Consider the following 16,035-nt stretch of genomic DNA (forward strand, 5'->3'; position numbering starts at 1 on the left):
ATAATTGCATGAAGAAAAAAAAAGATCTATAACGTTTGATCGAAACAAATCGACTTAATTAGTATATATTTTTTATTTATTTATTTTTTTTTGTTTTAATATTTATGTCTGTATTCATCATGATTTTTTTTTTTTTTATAGGTTTGGTTCTATTTTGATCTGGATATCAATATATTTAAAAAAATAAAACACAAAAGGAGGGTGTGTGTGTGTGTGTGTGTGTGTGTGTGTGTGTGTGTGTGTGTGTGTGTGTGTGTGTGTGTGTGTGTGTGTGTGTGTGTGTGTGTGTGCAGGCCTTTAGGGGCAGCTAGCTGACTTAAAAGTGTTTTAGGAATGTAAAGTATCCTAATTGCACTAGGAGTTTCCCTACAGGGCAGGGCTGTGACACTCCTGACCTGGAGAGAGAGAGAGATTCCTGTTTTTTCTCTCTATCTTCCTGGTTAGATCGTTTGTGTGTGTGCGCTTGACATGTTTGGAGATTGTCGGAGATGTTTGGACACTAGGCAGACGGGGCAATCAAATGAAACGATTGTATGTTGGAGGAAATAATTGACTCGTTGTAGCTGGATCATCCTCATCCAGGGCAACTTAAGATGATCTTATTGACACTTAGCAGTTGAGGGTTGCTCAAGGAGACCAGCAATGGCAACTTGGTGGTGCTGTGATATGAACTCACAATCTTCCAATCAGAAGTCCATTGTCTTAACCATTTACATTTAAATTGTATGGCATTTGGCAGATGCCCTGATCCAGACCAGTGGAGCAATTACGTGTTAAGACCTTTGCCCAAGGAGCCAGCAGTCGTAAGATTTGAACCCATGATCCGATCAGAAGCTCCCACTACCCTTAGATATGTGTATGAGGAGCTGAAGGAGAAGGAGAAGCTATACCCATTGCTTGGTGATGATGTGATGTGAGGTTGGAGTAAAGGAAAGGGATGAGGAGGTGGAGGAGGAGAAGGAGGTTTTGTTTGCACAACTCAGCCAAGGGTCCTGCCCAGTGACGTCACTGGAGGGGGGTGACTACTCGTGCAAAGCGCTTTTTCTCTGATTGCTCTGGTTGTTGCGCAGCGCAGCGCGGTGTGGTGAGGTGCGGCGAGGTGAGGTGAGGTGAGGCGCACGGTAGCGCACGGTCACTCTGCGCACGGCAACTGCACACATTGCGGATTGCGTTTTCTCAGTAACCAGGAACCACCATGAGATTTGCGCACAGGCTCGACTGACGCAAACAGGAGGAATTTTTTTTTACATTAATTTTTAAGCACCTTTTGCTCGGCGCAGGAGGAACCTGAATGATCTAACAGACTGTTTTTTTTATAGTAATTGAAAAGATGTGGCGTGTTTTAATCCCTGAGTTTGGGCATGTGGTGGTTGCGGTGACGTGCCTGGCGCTGGTGTGGTGCCCGAGCGCGGCGGCTCTGGCCGGCTCTTGCGAGATGGTGCGCATCCCGTTGTGCCAACCCATGCCCTGGAACATGACCAAGATGCCCAACCACTTGCACCACAGCACGCAGGCCAACGCGGTGCTCGCCATCGAGCAGTACGAGGCGCTGCTGGAAACCGGTTGCAGCCCGGACCTCCTATTTTTCCTGTGCGCCATGTACGCGCCCATCTGCACCATCAGCTTTCAGCGCGACCCCATCAAGCCGTGCAAGTCGGTGTGCGAGCGCGCAAAGACGGGCTGTGAACCCGTGCTCAAGAAGTACAACCATTCGTGGCCCGAGAGTCTGGCGTGCGACGAGCTCCCGGTGTACGACCGCGCCGTGTGCATCTCACCAGAGGCCATCGTCAAAGCAGATCCATCAGGTACAAACCAGCACCATCACCACTACCCAAACCTTCAGACCTTCAACACCTTCTCCTTTTAACCTTCAGCAAATCTATTAACATTGTGCTCTGACTCACATCTATACTCCTTCCATATCACCCTAGAACAATATTCACACTTCTCTACACTTCACAGGAACACTCAGAAGAACCTGCTTCTTCATAAAAAAAACACTCTCATTTCACACAAGTCTCTGTTTAAGTTTTACTAGATCATCTCAAAACCATGGAATCACTTTGAAGTAAATGAATCGTCCTTTAATGGTAAGGAATGTTGTGCATGTTGTGCAAGTGCTGGTGACGGAAGACCGAGCAGAACCATCATCTATGGAAGATCTTTCTGCTTTGGTCATTTTTTAATGTTATTGATAGCTATTTATTCCTACTTTAGTTACAAGATCTGGAAAATTGGAGCTGGTAAATCAGAGGTTCCCTGAGCTTCACTTTGGTTTTATTTTTATGGAGCAGGTCGACGGAAAGCTCATGTTCTTACGTACGTTTTGTTACATACATACGAGGTGAACAACAATGTCCTCAGTGTCCTCAAGCAGCTCAATTATACTGTATTCATATACCAACACAAGAAGAAAAGACACCCGTCTCTACAGTGTGTATCCTAAAAAGTGTGTTGAGGCAAAACCAGATTAAAGGCTACGAACAAACACTGTGAGGTGAGAAGTCATTAATTTAATAGTATTTATACAGCATGAAGGCTGATATAACACCAATTAGAGTTACGATCCCAGAGATACAAAACGACTGCTGCAAGTCACAAAACTGACTGTTTCACTGGATTGGTTTGAATCCACATACGTATTAGGAAGAGGGAAAGTCTTGATTTTTTCGAGCAGCCTCATGTATCAGATCCAGCATTGAAAATATAAAGAAATGGAGACTTCCGAATCAACAACATATTCAATAACAGTGCAGTTTTATTCTGGTAGCACTTTTAACAATAGTCCCAGAGCAGATTTATAGAGATAAAGAGATTATAAAATAGAAATGAAGTTTAAAACTTTCAATTAGAATGCAATAAAAAAAATGCTTAAATTAAAAATGAAAGATAAACAAAAATCATGTGTAAATAACGGATAAGTATCTTAAGACCCTTTGTTGTGTTGTTATAGGATTCATTTACATTTAGTTCTTTTTTATTATTTCTTTGCGAGTAGTTGTGTAAAACAGCAGTGTATTTCCTACTCAGGACATTTGAGAAATGGCAATTTTTCACCTGCTTTGGGGAACAGTTGTAGGGCAAAAGCAATGAATCAGTCGTGTGCTGCAAAAAAGACCAGGCTTCTGGGGAGAAGTTTAAATTTGTTAAAACTCAGCGTTACTTTGGGTTAAATCTTAGGTTTATATTGGTAAAATATCAGGTATATTCTGAGTCAAATATTAGGATTAATATAAATACAATATCAAACTTAATCTGATTAATCTGAGTTACACTACTGAGTTAAAGATAATCTTAATCTGGGTTGAGAAAAAAAAGGTTAGGTCTATGCTGGAGAAAGATCAGGCTGAAGTTTAAAAAAGTGTAGGCGTCTGCTAGAAACAGATAAGGGTTACTTTGAGTAAAAGATCGAGTTTATAACAGCTGAGTAAAGAGGAATAAAACAACAATAGGGTTATTACAAGTCAGACTGCAGATTGTATTTTGTAAAATATCGTGTTTAGGTTGAGAAAATGGTGATTAAAATATAAATCTTAGTAAAAGCTCAGCCTTTGCTGGGTAAAAGCCCAGTCTGATGTTAGGTAAAAGCTCAGTCCGATGTTGGGTAAAAGCTCAATCTGATGTTGGGTAAAAGCTCAGCCTTTGCTGGGTAAAAGTTCAGTCTGATGTTAGGTAAAAGCTCAGTCTGATGCTGGGTAAAAGCTCAGCCTTTGCTGGGTAAAAGCTCAGTCCGATGTTGGGTAAAAGCTCAGTCTGATGTTGGGTAAAAGCTCAGTCTGATGTTGGGTAAGATCACATGGTGATGTTGGGTAAGGTCACATTGTGATGTTGGGTAAGATCATATGGTGATGTTGGGTAAGAACACATGGTGATGTTCGGTAAAATCTCATGGTGATATTGGGCAAGATCTCATTATGATGTTGGGGAGGCTCACATGGTGATGGGTAAATTCTCATGGTGATGCTGGGTAAAATCACATGGTGATGTTGGGTATGATCACATGGTGATGTTGGGTAAGATCACATGGTGATGTTGGGCAGGATCTCATGGTGATGTTGGGTAAGATCACATGGTGATGTTGGGCAAGATCTCATGGTGATGTTGGGCAAGATCACATGGTGATGTTGTTTAAAATCTCATGGTGATGTTGGGTAAGATCTCATTGTGACGTTGGGCAAGATCTCATGGTGATGTTTGGTAAGATCACATGGTAATGTTGGGTAAAATCTCATGGTGATATTAGGTAAGATCACATGTTGATGTTAGGTAAGATCTCGTGGTGATGTTGGGAAAGATCTCATGGTGATGTTGGGTAAAATCTCATGGTGATGTTGGGTAAGATCACATGGTGATGTTGGGCAAGATTTCATGGTGATGTTGGGTAAAATCTCATGGTGATGTTGGGTAAGATCACATGGTGATGTTAGATAAGATCACATGGTGATGTTGGGTATGATCACATTGTGATGTTAGGTAAGATCACATGGTGATGTTGGGTATGATCACATGGTGATGTTGGGTATGATCACATGGTGATGTTAGGTAAGATCACATGGTGATGTTGAGTATGATCACATGGTGATGTTAGGTAAGATCACATGGTGATGTTGGGTATGATCACATGGTGATGTTGGGTAAGATCTCAGGTTAATTCTGGTGAAAAGCTCTGGCTAATGGCTTCACTGTACAAATGAACCCTGACTTTATTTTTCAGAGTGAGGCCAAAAATAATCTTGTGGTGATTTTGATTAAGATCTCAGGCTGATGTTTAAAAAAAAAAGCTCAGAGTGAAGTTAGATTTAATCTCAGGCTAATATTGAGATCTCATGATTGATTTTGGGTAAGATCTCATGGTGATTTTGGGTAAAATCTCTGTGATTTTGGGTAAAATCTCTGTGATTTTGGGTAAGATCTTATGGTGATATTTGGTAAGATCTCATGGTTATATTGGATAAGATCTCAGGCTGATATTGGGTAAGATCTCAGGCTGTTTTTAGATAAGATCTCATGGTGATATTGAGTGAAATCTCAGGCTGATATAGGGTAAGATCTCATGGTGATATAGGGTAAGATCTCATGGTGATATTGGGTAAGATCTCAGGCTGATGAATACAATTTTAATATAATTATATTTAATATAGCTAAGGTTGATTCTGGCTAATGGTTTTCTTCATTGAATACAAATGAACCCTGACATCGAGGCAGAACTGAACTATGGCAACTGTAATAAAGTCAGTGGTACATTGTATCAGCTTTCACATGTACAGTTGATAACAGTTTCAGATCCTGTATTTATTACAGGGTGTGTAAGGGTCTGTAACAGTTTCGTTCTGAAGAGACACTTTATAACAAGAAAGTCTAAAGTACGACATTTTTATTTAAACTTAAATATTTTTATATCCTGAGCTGTAAACACTCACGTGTTTGAAACACTCAGCACATGGGATAATACATGGTGTAATGTGGTAACTTCAGTATTTGAAGTAAAAAACAATCTCCATTGGCAGGTTGGTGTGTGTTAAAACATGCATTTCAGTTTACCGCGGCTGCATTAACAGCTCAGTGACACGGTGCACACGGGGTCGGAATAGCAGGCGTTGTTAGATAAGTACTAGTTGCACAGCTCTTTTGTCCTTTGCGAACTGACTTATGAAGGTCGGTGCTCCCTGTTACTGTGCGTGCACTCTTGTGCTGCCATATGCTGAAGTGTTACAAAACTAGTCTGTTGTATTTATTTCTGATAAACCATCAGAGGGTGCTGTGCTGTTATAGGTAAACAAACAATGTTTGGGTTGTATGATGCCATGTATGATGCTAGCTGTGTCTCATGATTGTTAGTGTGGGTCATTTGTGTAATTATTATTTGGCTGTTTTTTGTTTTTGTTTGCGGTTTCAGATAGGTGCAAGTGTAAGTCGGTGAAACTCGGCCAAAAGACCTATACAAAGAACAATTACAATTATGGTAAGTCTCAGCTACAAGCACATTCTAATCCAGAGTGTGTGAAAGTACCAGCATTACATGCTAACATCTGGTAATATCCCTCTGGCAGTGATACGTGCACGTGTGAAAGAAATAAAAAGCCGCAGTCACGACCTCAGCGCTGTGGTGGAAGTGAAGGACGTGCTGAAGTCTTCCCTGGTCCACATTCCTCGTGACACCGTGACGCTGCACTACAGTTCGGGGTGTCTGTGTCCCCCACTTCTGCCCAACGAAGAGTACATCATCATGGGCTACGAGAACGAGGAACGATCACGGTACTGCTTTATTTAAGTCTTTATTTATAGGGTTTGGCACTCTATACAACTGAGCAGCTTTGGGATTAGGGGCCTTGCTCAGGGGCCCGGGAGTGGCAGCTTAGTTAAAGGACAATACCTTAATTACTAAACTACCACCTCCCCCTGTAATTGAATAACAATTATTGCTGCTGCAATTGTCTTCAGTAGAAATAAGAGTACAATTATTAATTCACAATGGACATGAAAGCAGCTTTATAGAATATAAGAATTCTAGAACAAATACTAGGTATATTTATTCCTATTATTATTATAAAATGAATATTATTATTGTTTTTATATTCAGGTTGCTTCTTATTGAGGGGTCCATCGCACAGAAGTGGAGAGACCGAGTGGGACGCAAAGTGAAGGTATTATGATATACTTGTTAAATATTTAACACGTTTGCTTTTTGAATACTTGACTCTGATTGGTCAGAAGGTTTTGATGATCTTTCATTACATCAGTACTGAGGTTTCTGCTACATTTCAAATCAGAGATCTGAAATCTTGTAATATTTGATCACTTGTAGAGGGAGTTGATTACTGAAATAAAAAACATACTGTCATTTATGCAGCTCATTCAAGGGACTCTATTTGCTTCCATTATTTAATCAGACTAGGGGGTTTTCATGGAGGTCTTCCCCACCTGCTCCTGCATAATAGATTACAAATAAATTGATGAAGAAAAGCTTTTAGTTGTCACATGTACATTACAATCTTTTCTTCAGATTTCCCAGCAATTGTTAGGAAGCTAGGGTCAGACATGATACACCACCACTGGAGCACAGAGGGTTAAGGGCCTTGCTTGAGGGCCCAAGTGTGGCAGCTTGGCGCTACTAGAACCTTCCAATCAGTAAACCAGAGCCTGAAACTCTGAGATACCACTTCCTGTAGTTACCTCCTACAAAGACATCATACACGCTTTCGATCATGTTTTGGAGAGAACAGTGCAGTGCTGCAGTGCTCTGGCTGGAACTAGGGTTAACTTGAGCTGTGTTCCAGTAGCAAATGTTTGCCATGTGTTTGAAGTGAAAGTAAAACATCCTTTTCCAATTCTACTTGAGTAAATGGGTGGGTGTAGGTATAGAAAGTGAAAGTTTTATATTTTATAAGAACTATGTGAACATGGTCCATTGTCCTGCACATCAGACCAGAGTTTACTATAGTTACAGAAACACTACTGTTCTACTGAAATCTGGTGGAGTTACACCCCCCGCCCCCCCAATTCCCCCCGTGCACACCCCAAAGTAATAAATACCTCTTAAAAATAAACAGCAATAATAAAGTATAAATTGAAATAAAGTTGAAAAATTATAATTAAAATGTGTTACAAATAATATCAACAAATACAATAGTAATAAACTTTCTTTTCGGCTTCTCCCGTTAGGGGTCGCCACAGCGGATCCTCCGCACGTTTGATTTGGCACATGTTTTACGCTGGATGCCCTTCCTAACGCAACCCTCCCCAATTTATCCGGGCTTGGGACCGGCACTAAGAGTGGCTGGGGATGGTTCCCTGACCGGGAATCGAACCCGGGTCGCAGCGGTGGGAGCGCTGCATCTTAACCACTAGACCACCAGGGGACCTAAATACAATAGTAATAATAATAATAAAAAAAAAAAAACAATATTGAAAAAAACAACAATAATACCAGTAAATCATCAGGAAGTGTTTCTGCAGGTGGTTCTTTCGCTCGTGGTTCTTCATCTGAGACTCTGTAAATGTGAGCAGTTGGAGTTGGATCTTGTGAATGTAATGGGAGTGGATTCGGGAGTCAGGAGTGGATTAGGGTCCACGTCTGCATGATCATCGTATACTGCAAGACTGTCCACTTTAATAAATAGAAAATGTAACTTTCAGGGAATATGATATAGAAAAAACGGGATCAGAGCACAGGGTCGGCCATGATACAACACCCCAGGAGCACAAAGGGTTAAGGGCCTTGCTTAAGGGCCCAAGAGTGGCAGCTTGGCGATACCGAGGCTTGAACCCCTCGACTTTCTGATCAGCGCCTAAACCAGTGAGCTCCTACTCCTCTTTCACGTTACTTCGATTTAGAAAGGAACGGTGGTAGCTTAGCGGTTAAGATTGTGAATTCAAGTTACTCTGGATAAGGGGCATCTGCCAAATACCATAAATATAAATGTCCAATGCATCGTTCTTGTTATATGTTGAGGGTATATTTTCTCAGACGAAGCTTTTCCCACTGATGTTGCAGCCGAATTTTTTCCAGTCTACGAAAGACTTGGATCTCCTTCAGCTACTGTTTTTTTTTTTTTTTTTTAGTTTTGCCCCCTTCTCTGTTTGGTAGCCCAGTGATGGATGAAAAAGTAGAATGTGTGTCAGGGAACGCTTTGTAGCAGTCTTTCTAATCGCTTCGCTCTCTTTACCGGCATCGGGATTTAGTGCTTGAGAAACGGAAATGCAAAGTGGCAGAGAGAAAAACGAGTGTGTATTGTGTGCTGATGGGGTGGAAAGCAGTACATTCTGATGAGGAACATGTATGTATGTGAAGACAAAAAGCCTGCTGTACTCCTGACTGCAGGAGGATGAAGCGGCGGTGTGTGTTGTGCATGCGTGCTGCGAGTCTGAGTGACGTGACTGTTGTTGTTTTTTTTTCCTTCCCAGCGCTGGGATCAGGCCCTGAGTAAAGGAAGGAAACCGGATCAGGACAGACGCGTCCGTCCCTGACCTCGCTCCGGCACAAACTGAACCCCGACCACACAAAAAAGTATCAGAGAAAACTGAAAAATAATTGCACTAATGTATGTTCTTCTTGATGCGTAAGGAGCTGTAGCAGAGATGTTTTTAGTTGTTGCTTTGTAAGTTTTTTTTAGCAATATCTCCTTTTTTTTAATTTGCCTTTGCACGAACAAAATGTTCATGTCAACATTGCTGCATATGTGTGTGCATGTGTATGGACTTGGTGTTATGGGCTTGGGGGTGGGGGTGTTGGGGGTGAGGTTTAATGATTGTGCTGGAAGAGAAGATGGGGCATGAGGGAGCTTATACAGGAGAAGATGACAGTTTTCTAGAAGGAGAAACGGCGTTTGGACGCGACACGGAGCATCATGGAGTCGTGCTGAAATCTCTCTTTCGCTGGATTCAAAAAAAGAACAGATGGAGGAGGCCTTGTTTTGGCACGAGACGCGAACACGAGGACAAATCTGAATGGCTGTAATGGAGACGAAATGTTAAGCGTTGACGAATTACTTTCGTTCGAAAGAATTTTTTTTTGCATAATATCGCCATAACTCTTAGGCACATGTTTGATATTCCTGACCAATAGGACGCCGTTTATGAACAAGAACGCATAATACGTAGCATGAATGCAGTGGTTTATTGAAGACAGCTGTTTTTTTTTTTTGTTTTTGTTTTTTTATATTGGTCTGATTGATACAAGATGATTCATCCTTCGCTCGAGCCATTATTCACCCTGCCTGTTATCACATTTACATCCACTATTAAACATATCAGACTGAGTTCCATAATAAAAGTGTGCATCACATTTTACACATTTTTCCAGACATGCCTGGTGTGACCATACCTATTTGGACACCTGATCACCGGACCCATGTCCCGAATCTAACCCCACTTTAAACTTATAATAACCACAACTCCTTCCACTACATTTAGGACCAGGTCTGTGTGGAAACAGAAGTTTTTGGACAGCTGACCATAACATTATCTGCTTTCTAAACATTGCATTTCACATTCAGTCCACATTTGCTCTTATAACCTCCACTCTTCTGAGAACATTATGAGATTTTGTGGAGATTTGTGCCTCATTCCTTCACAAAGTAGTAGTGGTGAAGTGAGGACTTCCGGGGTGCGGTAAGTGTTCACATTCGTCCCAAAGGTGTTCAATGGCGTTGAGGTCAGAGCTCTGTATAGCAGGAGATCTTCCACTCCAACCCATATAAAGCAGATCTTCATGGAGCTGGCTTTCTTCATTCCAGTGAAGAGATATTGTAATTGTTCGGCATAGAAAGACAGTCTAGAGTCTAGAACAAGGTTCGAATCTCACAATTGTCTAGACTCTAGACAATTGTGAGATTCGAACCTTGTTATAGAAATTGGAAGAACGCTTACATAATGAGTGTGATGGTCATCTGTTCAATCCTTTTGACGATTATGGTATTATTTATGAACTGGATATGTATATTCCAGGTTTTTGGAGCGTTCAGTGGATAATACATTGGGATTTCTATAGCCACCTGGTTAGATACAAAAGCATCAGAGCTCTATTGCAAATTTAAAGAAAAAAAAATGTCCCTGTATGTCCCTTTTTATTTTTATTTTTTTGCAAGATTAAATTTAGAAATTGTCCAAATTACTGTTTTTCTCTCTGGACCTGCAATCAATACTAAATGTTGTGTGTAGAATATTTATTCTACTGTGTGTGTGTGTGTGTGTGTGTGTGTGTGTGTGTGTGTGTGTGTGTGTGTGTGTGTGTGTGTGTGTGTGTGTGTCCAGCACAGTAGGTCTTGTTCAGATTCTCTCATGGGGGTTTTACATAAACACCTCCTGAGTGCCTCCTTCTGCTCCCATCACACGAAAACGCAGACCATTTATGGTTGTGTCGGTTAGATTCATATGAACGTAGCTCGAGAACCTTAACTCACGCTTTCTTTCTTTGCAACAAAGTGTCATCAAACACCGATAAAAATCTCATAAACCAAAAAAATTGCACACGAAATTCACCAACTTCCATAATTTTTCAATGATATTTTCCTTGCTTTCATTTGTTTCCCTAAGACATGCATTTCCCACGGCCTGTGTTGACCGTGGAAATAGAGCTGCGGTTTATGCTGTGTTTTTATCCGTCCGGAGAGATGACTTGGAAATTATAACCCTACCTGATTTATGTGACGAGGGAGTCGGCCAGTGCAATCATTTACTGCAGAGTTTATGGGAGAATTAACACAAAACGGAGGATTTACGGCCTTTAACTGGCCGTCCTGCCTCGCTTCATGTCTCCCCTGGTAGGTGATCACTTCAATCAGAAGGTTTTTTTTTCCCCTCCGTCGTGCCTTACTGGCTAAGAGCCTCCGCCATCAATCTGTTTAACGCGATGAAATTACGCAGCATGTGGGAAGTGAGTGAAAGGCCGCAGTGGAAGTGTACGCCATGTTTTCAGTCCTGGCTTCAAAGGCCTGAGAAGGAAAGAGGAGGATTCGTTCTCTGTCTTCTTCACCGCCAGCATCCTGACGCTGTATTACATCTCCATAAACTCAAATAGTGGATAGAATGAAAATAGATCAATAAAACCCTTTTAGGAAGAGCATTAAAGTTAAAATGGTTTTTTTACACACTGAAAATTTCTGTTCAACTTATTTCCCCCTTTTATCCAATCTAATCCTTCTGACTAATTAAAAGCTCCCATATTTATCCTGATGCTTTGCTTCAGTTCAGGGTCTCCAATCCAAATGCTGTGGATTATACAATATAAGTCCAAATCATTGAACAGTGGAGAAGTTTGACGTTATTCACTTTAATGAAATCAGAAACGATCCTGTCGCTCACACCAAAGATTTGATGTCACCCAGATGAGCACTGGTTCCCTCTACAAGGGATTCTTTCTCATGTCAATTAGAGGAGTTTTCTAGGTTTCTACATGACAGCAAAATGAACATCTACAATATATCTGGATTTCTGTAAAGCAGCTTTGTCTACTGTGTAAACAATAAAGAAATAAAACCATAGATTTATTCTCAAATTTTATTCGTTTGCTGTCTTTCTTATTTCGCTGTTGTACAGACAATCGGTCAACAGCAGCAGATTTTAGATGCTCGGTATATCAGATGAATTTCTGCAAACAAAGAATTGGTCTTTCTTAGAAGATGTTTAGCCATGCAGGCCAACACAAGATCTACATTTTTGTGCTTCAGTGCAAACACTCGCACCACAAAGTTAAACCAATTACACTGGTTTTGCAATTGTGAAAACTCTCTGCAACTGATTCTGAACAACTTGTTTTCAACTTCTCCACCTTCTCCCACACCACCCCCACTGCTACTCTCCCTCCACTGGCTTCCTCCAGCTGAATAAAACACCAATGCCTGCAAAACCATAAACGGACAAGAATCAATCGACCTCACAGCACTTATCTCACGCTATACTGCACCATGCTCCTTTTGACCCTCTCTCAGACTACAGAAAGGCATGCTTTCAAGACTCTTTGGGCATTTAAGTGGTAATACAAACTTCTAGTTGATGTCTAACCAGCTGAGTCACTATCAGTACTTTCATTACAGTACTCTCTTGTTTTTCTTTTTTATGGGACTGTGATGAGACCTGAGATGTTGTATGGTTTAGAGACAGTGGTATTGAGTAAAAGACAGGAGGTGGAACTGGAGGTAGCAGAGCTGAAGATGTTGAGGTTTTTGTTGGAAGTGACGACGATGGACAGGATCAGAAACGAGTTTATTAGAGGGAACGCGCATGTAGGACGTTTTGGAGACAAGGTGAGGGAGGTGAGACTGAGATGGTTTGGACATGTGCAGAGGAGGAACATGGGGTATATCGGTAGGAGAATGCCGAGGATGGAGTCGCCAGGAAGGAGGAAAAAAGGAAGACCAAGGAGGAGGTGGTTGGGAAGACGTGCAGGTGGTTGGTTTGAAAGAGGCAGATGTAGAGGACAGTGGGGGGTATGGATAGCTGCAGATGCCCTCACCCAAAGCAACTTACAAAAGTGAATTTCCTATTTATAAATACATTTTGATACTGGGTGTTTGGATATAATATAAAGACTGCTAGTGACTCAGCTGTTCTGACATCCACCTAGATGCTAAAACAGAGAAGAGTCTGGAAGCATGTCCTAATTATACCCTGAGAGACTGTGGGACCAGTCAAGCGGTGGTTGAGGATTGGTAGGAACGTGATGTGTGACGTGAGATAACTGCTGTAAGGTAAAAGGGTTCTGGTCTGTTTTTGCTTTGTAGATTTTGTGAATCTGATGCAGGAAGCTACAGGAACCAGGGTGGGAGATTAATAGTGTAGTGGTGTCTGAGAAATTAAAAGACAAATAGCTGCAGTGGTGAAATGCTTTTCATAGGCAGATGTCTCGCCAGGAGCTGGATGCAGTAGTCCAGTCTTAAGATGACGAGGGACTGAGTGGCACCTGAGCAGCCTTTGTGGATAGAAATGTACGAATTCTCATTTATTTAATAAGAAATCAAGCTTAAAATGAGTAATAATGTTCAAGCTGGATTTAGTGATCTCATACAGCATATGCTTCATTATTTGATTATCTTGCATGCAGCAGAAATGCAGCAGTTTTGCACCTTCCTTAACAAAATACCCGAAAAGCCTTTTCCAAAATTTCACTGTATCATCACTGTATCATTGTACTCCTCTCACACACACACACACACACACACACACACACACACACACACACACACACACACACACACACACACACACACACAGATTGCTTCAGCCCTTAAAGGACTGAGTTTTTTCCAAAGATTTCTGTCAGTTTGCTGTGGTTTGTGAGTGCGTACCCACAATCAGAAACAGATGCTAAAATGTGTCAGAGACGTGGGATCAGATTTGAGGTGTGCAGTGAAGCCCAAAACCAGTAATTTCTTGATGATCATATATTGTGCATTGGTTGTTTTTTTTTTAAACATGTCTTCATTTTTCAAGTCAGAAAGTTTCCCTGAAATGTTGTTCTCATTTTTCACCCTCAAAAAAAAAAAAAAAAAAAAGGAAGTTACTCAATGTTCCATGAATATCTTTTATATAGGCAGCATTTTTTTTTTTAGCATTGAGGTTAGATTTCTCTAAAATAAGCGGGTTTTTTTCTGATGAATAAAAACCTGTGTTTACCAGATAACTCAATAATCTTCAAAATTCCTCACGGTTGTTTTAAACATTTCATTGACCTCAAAGTCGTGATCATTAGTCAGCAGTTATTTATAACTTCTCTGGCACTCAAAAAAATCAGCTTGTTGCGGTTCAGTTCTCGGTGTGAACTACGGTTTCTTCACAGATATATTCCCAGAACTGCTAATTACGCTTTGCACGCAAACGCCTGCAGGAAGTGAAGGAACGCCAACAGTCTCATACAAAGAACAAGCTTTTGATTTTTCCATTTAATAACACTTATATTTCTAAACAAACTATGTGTTTACAGGACAACAGGACTTGGGTGGAGAAATTACGTTTCTCCACAGGTTAGCTCCAAGGACAAAGAAGATATTCTGGAAGGAGACACAGAACTCTCAGAGAAAAATGATCTGCTCTGTAAGGTTCAACCAAACCTCGAGACACCAACAAAGAAACTGGTGCAATGTTGTTGGGAATATAATCCAGAAGGACCTACAAATACTGAAGTAATACTTGGTATGCAGTGTATTTTGGCAAGGTGGTAGCTCAGTGGTTAAGGCATTGGAATCTGCCACTCATAAGATTGGGCCCATGAGCAAGGCCCTTAACCATCAACTGTTCAGTTGTAAGTCACTCTGAATGAGGGCGTTTGCCAAATGCCATTAATGTACATGTTCTATCGGGACCATTTGTTTCAGCAACCAAATCAGAGATTGGAAGTATATAGAGGATGGACTGCTGAGGAGATTATTACTGCTCCTCTGCTGACTTTTCGTGATCTGTACACCCCAATGAAGGTCCCATTTATTTTCCACAAGAGGGCCACTGTGGGTGCAGGTTTGAAGGGTTAAGGGTCTTTCTTAAGGGCCCAGCAGTGGCAGCTTTAAGGTGCTAAGATCAGAAGTCCAACATCTAAACCATAAATATAGCACATCCCTCAGTGCACATACATGGAAATAAATCCCACTCTGATTCAGATTCTGATAAGAAGAATTCAGAAGAACGAGCACACTGTGTATGGACTAAATTGAGCACGTTCTTCTGGAAGGATGACGAAATGCAGAATGATTGCTCTGTACATAGTTTCACAGTCATTCAGCATGTCAGTGTCCTTAACTGCAGATGACCGCTGAATGTGTGCCTGTGTGTGTGTGTGTGTGTGTGTGTGTGTGTGTGTGTGTGTGTGTGTGTGTGTGTGTGTGTGTGTGCACATATGCAGGTGTGTTATAACAGATGTTGAAATATGCATCAATGCTGCACTGTTTCTCCTCCTGCCAGAAAAATAAACAACTTTACCCTGAGACAAGGGTTGAGCCAAAAGTACTTAGAGATGTAGTGTCCCATCGCCCCAGGTTGTCTCTTTAGATTTCATTGAAACACAGTTGTTAACTATAAGACAAATATTATGTAACATCCTTCTCCTATAAAAAACCAGTGAAAATGTAGTCACAAAGTCCTTTTGCTTTGCCCATGGGTTTTCTTGATTGCCACATAAATGCATCACAAGGAAACACACACACACACACACACACACACACACACACACACACACACACACACACACACACACACACACACACACACACACACGTGTGTGTGTGTGTGTGTGTGTCTGTGTCTGTGTCTGTGTTTGCTTGTGATGCATTTATGTACTTTCAGCCGACTATTTAGACACAAAACATACCAGTGTGCTTCACATGATTCATATACATCTTATAAATAAGGCTACACACTGTTACAAGGACACACGTTAGCTTATAAACATTACTTTCAAGCAATAACACCCACTGCCCCCGAGCTAGAAATCGGGTTTATTTAATTGAATGTCTTTGTGTCCAGTCCTCTCCTGCTGACTGAGAAGCTCTGTCTGTTTGCTATCAATCTGTCTAAGCTCCCTCCTGTCTGAGACTCATTGATGGTTTA

General features: G+C 41.2%; 1 protein-coding gene across 1 annotated transcript; it reads left to right on the forward strand.

Moving 5' to 3' along the window:
- The first annotated feature begins 891 nt into the window (after positions 1-891).
- Positions 892-9,772, forward strand: frzb (frizzled related protein). The gene is made up of 5 exons (XM_083537170.1): positions 892-1,805; positions 5,897-5,962; positions 6,051-6,255; positions 6,581-6,644; positions 8,905-9,772. The coding sequence occupies exons 1-5, from the start codon at positions 1,331-1,333 to the stop codon at positions 8,965-8,967; spliced, it is 873 nt and encodes a 290-aa protein (XP_083393296.1). The 5' UTR covers positions 892-1,330; the 3' UTR covers positions 8,968-9,772.
- Positions 9,773-16,035: the final 6,263 nt, after the last annotated feature.

This window comes from Silurus aristotelis, assembly GCF_946808225.1.
Source record: "Silurus aristotelis genome assembly, chromosome: 3".
In the NCBI taxonomy this organism is placed as follows: Eukaryota; Metazoa; Chordata; class Actinopteri; order Siluriformes; family Siluridae; genus Silurus; species Silurus aristotelis.